General features: G+C 33.1%; 1 protein-coding gene across 1 annotated transcript; it reads left to right on the forward strand.

Moving 5' to 3' along the window:
• Positions 1 to 2930: 2930 nt before the first annotated feature.
• Positions 2931 to 6099, forward strand: LOC139865733 (hypothetical protein At1g04090-like). Its single transcript, XM_071853827.1, has 2 exons — positions 2931 to 3253; positions 4355 to 6099. The coding sequence occupies exons 1-2, from the start codon at positions 3142 to 3144 to the stop codon at positions 5893 to 5895; spliced, it is 1653 nt and encodes a 550-aa protein (XP_071709928.1). The 5' UTR covers positions 2931 to 3141; the 3' UTR covers positions 5896 to 6099.
• Positions 6100 to 6705: the final 606 nt, after the last annotated feature.

Here is a 6705-nt window from a genome sequence, read left to right on the forward strand (position 1 = left end):
TTTCAAGTCACACTATATCAAGTTCAAGTGCTAGTAAAACGTAAAGAAATTTTTAAAAATCGACTAAGTAACTATTCACCCCCTCTAGTTACTTACAATACACATTGAAAGCTACAACCATGCCAAAATCTAGACCTATCCATATACTACCCCCAAGCCCGACTAAGCTCGGAACAGACCTCCTGACCCACCATCTCACCACCCCGTTATAGAGAGAAGCACCCAATCATAAGCAAACAAGCAAGCTCCGTCCACGAGAAACCCAAGAACACCCGCCATGAGACTAACAAACTGACGAAAACCCCCAATAAACAGAGTAAATCACCGTACGAGCAGTCGTAAAACCCTAGAGAGACCTCACCCGAAAACCTCATTTTTTGAAATCGACAAAACGACAACGAAGACAAAGACGGAGTTCCAACCCGAACCAGAACAACGACATGGAGGATGAAGCGAAACAAAGCAAACTAAAGACCAAAACCACCCTAAAAACGACCAACGCCAATCGTCGACCAAAATTCCAGCAGGGAACTCCGGCCAATGTAGAGAGCCGCCGACAGAGAGAAAAAAGAGTTGAAGTCCAGAGAATATATATACATTCTTATACATCTTGTGCATATCTGTCACGTGTCACCACTATATTAATTTATCACATGTCACTCTATTAAATATCTATAATTAACGAATGTCAATTAAATATAATTGTAATTATAAATTAATACATCAATAAGAATGCAAAACATATGAAGTTATAGTATCAAATACTGTATAATTCACATTATAAAAATAAAATACATTTCATAAAAAAATGTTATGAACGATCAAAGTATATATTTATATATTAAGAGATTATTAATATAATTTTTGAAAGATAAAAATTATTGTATAATTTACAATACAACAATAAGAATGGTAATACTTGTTGGTCCCTTAGATAACAACAGGAGTATTTTATAGGGGTGAATACAATTCTTTTTGTTTAAACAATTTATAAAATAGATAAGTATATTTAAACATATAATTAAATAAGAGTCTTGGGTAAATTTCAACGTTATTCTTTTATTGATATAAATCTCAAAGAATCACAACTGTTCAATGGCGGAATAAACAGTTGGTTGATACATATTACACCTAGTTTAGCTAAAGAGGATATCTTTAAGCTTTTACAAGTTCGGACTCTATTTAATAAATCCACACCACTAAATATTACAATAATGGAAACATCTATTTATAGGAGTCCTATTGACCATGTAATACATCTATTGTACACTGGTAAATAGGATGTATGTACTTGTGTAGATAATATCATCAGAGAGCGTACTCTATTTCAGTTTGAATTAACAAATAGAATCTTGGGTTCCCTAGGCGTTGACAAAGCATTAACGTATGTCTGCACATGCATTACACTTCTGCATTCCCACATGGTCTTGTTAGGTCACTTGTCAGCCGCCGACACATGTCATTTTCTGTTCAACTTTGTCTTCGACTTCTGTTGAATAGTACAATTGATGTAGACCACACACAAAACTATAATGCTTGTAATTGAGCATAATTGTCTAAGTGTTATATGCTGCTACCAGCTATGCTGGTTCTTCTACTGGTTCACTTGATCTTCATGATTTGCTGGGCACACGTCATGTACTGATTGAAGAATATTGTCTACCTTGTGCTAGTAGACCAGACAACATACTAGGACACTTGACACAACAACAAATGCGTTTATACATAAATAAACATATGCTGGCTGCACATAACATCTTAGTGTATATAATTCTGTTTTGTCATAATTAAATCCTTAATCATTTTGGGGACTCAACAATACCCAATGTTGCAAAATTTTCTATTCGGGGATTAATCAGTCGGGACTTTAGAAATGAGTAATCAAAAAGTCGGGGATTAATCGGATTGTACTTTATACATTTAAACAGTGTTGTAAAAAACCCGATTACTCGCCGATTAATCTCCGATTAATCATTTTTAAGAGCAATCCGTTACGATTTTCAAAAATCCGTTTAATTAAACGGTCAACGTGAATTGATGGATCAAAATCGAATTCGGTAATCAAAGTTGGTTAAAGTAAAAAATGATTAACATTTTCACATGAACTTTATAGTTTTTGAGCAAAATGAATAATTTTATACAATTTTGTTAAAGTTTATTTTTATATTTATGGTTTTTTCTATATTTACACATATAATTTTTGAAATTTAATATTTAAATGTATACAATACAATTCGATTAATCCCCGATTAATCCCTGAATTATCGATTAATCCTTCTAAAGTCCCGAACGATTAATCATCGAATAGCGAATTTTGCAACCTTACATTTAAATACTAAATTACAAAAATTATATGTGTAAATATAGAAGAAAACCATAAACATAAACTTTAACGTTAACATGATTGTGTACATTTGTTCACTTTGTTTAAAAAAACTCTAAAGTTTAGTTTAAAGTCATGTTAAATATTGACAAATTTTGACTTGGCCCGACTTTGATTTTTAAATTTGATTTCAACGCATCAATCGATGTTGATCGATTAATTAAGCGGATTTTAGAAAATCGGAACGAACTACTTTTAAAAAAGCGGTAATACTTTTAATCGAAATGTAATTGAGTTTTTTACCGAAGCGGTAATACCTAATCCCGCGCTTTATTGGTATAATTTCATTTCACAAAAATAATGATATAATGATAATTTACAAAAAATGAAACAATTAAGGAGATAAGGTTTAGAAGATATTTTAGTTTTCCTTGCGTTAAAATAAAAGTAGAGTATGAGAAGGAGTAGTATTTGATTATGACACGTCACGCTGATCAAAACTTCCAAACCGATAAAAAGAAAAAAGTCACATACGTACTTTTCTCAATTATTACGGAGCATTAAAATTTAGATTTTTTTTATTTATTATATCATCCCAAACTCTCTTGTTGAGTTGCCGTTGTCTCACTCAATCTTTAATATTTTAACACCGTCAAGTGTGTGTTTGTGTGTGAGAAAAGGGAGAGAAAAAGGGGTTCATTCAATTTTACATATTTGCTCTAATTTTCTCTCTTTTTTCTTTCCCAAATTCAATTCAATTCAATTCAAAAAAGGAATTGACTTTATTTTATTTTTGCAAATTCCAATTGGATCAAAGGATGTTTGGATTTGATTGTTGTTGCAGTGATAAAGATAGTGAATTACATCAACTTTTGATTGAGCAACCAAAACCCTATTTTCTTCCTTCACCTCTTCCTCAATGGCCTCAAGGTACCTTTTTTTTATTATTATTATACAATGGAAAAAAGATTTGAGTTTTTTTCGTGTTGTTGATGATTTGGGTGAAATTTGTTGGTGGGTTTTTGTTGATTATCAATAAAGTCTGTTTCTTTATCTCTGACTAATTTTGGTAATTATTTATTAAACTCCGTTTCTACAGGTTTGACTTTATTAATTGAAGTTAGTTTTTACAAATTTTCATCTAGGTGATTACTAACTTATTTCTAAAATTGTGATATGGAATTATGAACGGCGTGAATTGAAGTAAATTAATCTTGGTTCAGGGTTTTAATTTAGTTTGATCCAATTGAATTGCAATCGTTGATGATTATAGTTGACTTTTAATTGTACGTGTTTATTTGCCAATTCTCTATTGGTTTTATACATTAGCTAAAGATCTCTTCCGATAGGTAATTTTTTAACAAGTTTTATGCCCCTTTACCAAAATTTCTCATTATATTTGTTGAATTCATATGGATTATGAAGTTGTTTGACTTCAAAAATCAAACTTTATACTTTTTCTTGTGTAATTCAACAAGTATTCGGATGGAGATTTTATTATTAATGACCTGTTGCATTAGCTAGTTTTGGGGTTGTGGTATAATTATAAAGGGCAAGTATTTTGCTCTTTTGGACTTGGTCATATTTGGCTAGTTTAGAAGTCAACAGGAAAGTGACAAATTTTGGAATAGTCATGAAAGTTTGACTTTTAATGGTAATTAAGTTTGGTTTAAATACTTGATAAGTTGCATTAGAAAATGAAACTTATTCAGAATAATAAACTTTAGAGCTAACAAAATAAAATGTTAATCTGAATTTTGAAATTTAATACAAATTTTTTTGACTTTTTATCATGTCAAATTAAGCTTATGTTCAGTCTTCTTAGTGCTTACAATGGTGGACGATGCTTTATTTTCATCATAACTTGATAGAAATCCGTGTTGGTAATGAGGAAAGAATGTAATAAAATCTGCATATAGATATCAAGATAGAGACTGATGCTAACTTCTAATTTAAAAGTATAGATTTGACTTTAGAAAGTCAATCATAGAATATGTTCAACGCTCTTAAACTTTTATGACGGATATGCAGGTCGAGGCTTTGCTTCAGGAAGAATAAACATTGGAGAATTAGAGGTAGCATTGGTGAAAGATTTTGAATTTATAGCGAGTTATACCCCTAAAAAAGCAAAAACAGGGGTTACATTTTATAAACCGGTTTCATTACCCGAAGGGTTTTACACCTTCGGTCACTACGGGCAACTAACCAATCAACAACTTAGGGGATACGTTGTTGTTGCCCGAGCTGCCCAAAACACAGAAACCGAGTCTCCTCCTTTGCAATTACCTCTCGGTTATGAACTAATTTGGAACTCGGGTACGATTTATGTATGGCAACCAATCCCTTCAGATGGTTATCGAGCTTTAGGATTTTTGGTTACCGATGATGAAATCGAGCCTGATCTTGAAGAAGTTAGCTGCGTTCGAGACGATCTTACTGAGAATTGTGAAGTTGATGATGTGATTCTTGGTAGTAATTCGAATATAAAGATTTGGAACACGAAAGCGTGTAAAACGGGGATGTTTTGTAAAGGTGTTACGGTGGGGACATTTTTTTGTACCACGAGTTCGAATTCTAGTGATGAGTTGGATATTTGTTGCTTGAGGAATATGAATTCGAATCTTGAAGCGATGCCGAATTTGGAGCAAGTTGATGCGTTAATCGACCATTACGGGCCCACGGTTTACTTTCATCCGGACGAGGTTTATTTACCGTCTTCGGTTTCATGGTTTTTCGAGAACGGGGCGCTACTTTTCAAAAAGGGAAAGTCGGATGGTGTATCGGTTAATTCGAACGGGTCGAATTTACCACAAGGCGGGAAAAATGACGGCGAGTTTTGGTTGGATTTACCCGAGGAAGATAATGATGATACTTTTGTTAAACACGGTAATCTAGAAAGTGCCGAGCTTTACGTTCACGTTAAGCCGGCTTTAGGTGGTACGTTTACCGATATCGCAATGTGGATCTTTTGTCCGTTTAACGGGCCCGTTACGTTCACCGTCGAGTTTTTGAACATAAACATCGAGATGAACAAGGTCGGGGAACACGTAGGTGATTGGGAACATTACACACTTCGGATAAGCAACTTCGACGGGGAACTTTGGAGTGTGTATTTCTCGGAACATAGTGGAGGTGAATGGGTAGACGCGAGTAATTTAGAGTTTATAGAAGGAAATAAACCGATTGTTTACTCGTCGAGAAACGGGCATGCTAGTTTCCCGAACGCCGGGACGTACATACAAGGGTCAACGAAGCTCGGGATTGGCGTGAAGAACGATGTTGATAAAAGTGATTATTTTATCGATTCAAGCAAAAGGTATAAGATAATAGCGGCCGAGTATCTTACTGGTGTTGTGGACGAGCCCGATTGGTTACAGTATATGCGGGAGTGGGGGCCCACGGTATTGTATGACGGGCGGTCGGAACTCGAGAAAATCATTAGTCATCTCCCGTTTTTCATTCGGTTAACGGTGGAGACATTGATTGATTTGTTTCCGATGGAGTTGTATGGTGAGGAAGGACCAACAGGGCCAAAAGAGAAGGATAATTGGTATGGAGATGAAAGATGTTAAATGTGTATATTTGCATCGATTGTTATTGTACTACTATTAATGCATGGAGATTTAAATGGTGTGTGTTATGAATGTATGATAATATGATATAGAAACTCAACAAGAGTTGATGTTACTAAATGGTGTATTTTTGTAAAATATAAGAACTGGTGCCATATCATTTGTTCTAAAGTATCAAGCTGTTCAAAAGTTTGTTTATTTGTACTTTTTTTCAAAGCATATTACAATGATACAAGCCTTAACTGTAGTGACCCGAACTTTTTCATGTTTATATATATTAATTGAGATTGATATTTACATGATTAAATGTTTCCAACATGTTAAGCAATCAAACTTGTTAAGACTTGATTAATTGAAATATGTTTCATATAGACAATTGACCACCCAAGTTGACCGGTGATTCACGAACGTTAAAACTTGTAAAAACTATATGATGACATATATATGGATATATATATAGTTAACATGATACTATGATAAGTAAACATATCATTAAGTATATTAACAATGAACTACATATGTAAAAACAAGACTACTAACTTAATGATTTTTAAACGAGACATATATGTAACGATTATCGTTGTAAAGACATTTAATGTATATATATCATATTAAGAGAGATTCATACATGATAATATCATGATAATATAATAATTTAAAATCTCATTTGATATTATAAACATTGGGTTAACAACATTTAACAAGATCGTTAACCTAAAGGTTTCAAAACAACACTTACATGTAACGACTAACGATGACTTAATGACTCAGTTAAAATGTATATACATGTAGTGTTTTAATATGTATTTA

This window comes from Rutidosis leptorrhynchoides, chromosome 9 (genome assembly GCF_046630445.1).
Source record: "Rutidosis leptorrhynchoides isolate AG116_Rl617_1_P2 chromosome 9, CSIRO_AGI_Rlap_v1, whole genome shotgun sequence".
In the NCBI taxonomy this organism is placed as follows: domain Eukaryota; kingdom Viridiplantae; phylum Streptophyta; class Magnoliopsida; order Asterales; family Asteraceae; genus Rutidosis; species Rutidosis leptorrhynchoides.

Excerpts from the sequence above, each read along its gene's own strand:
- LOC139865733 (XM_071853827.1), top strand. The coding sequence starts at position 3,142 with ATGTTTGGATTTGATTGTTGTTGCAGTGATAAAGATAGTGAATTACAT. Across the intron at positions 3,254-4,354 it reads TCTTCCTCAATGGCCTCAAG|GTCGAGGCTTTGCTTCAGGA; the intron begins GTACCTTTTTTT and ends ACGGATATGCAG.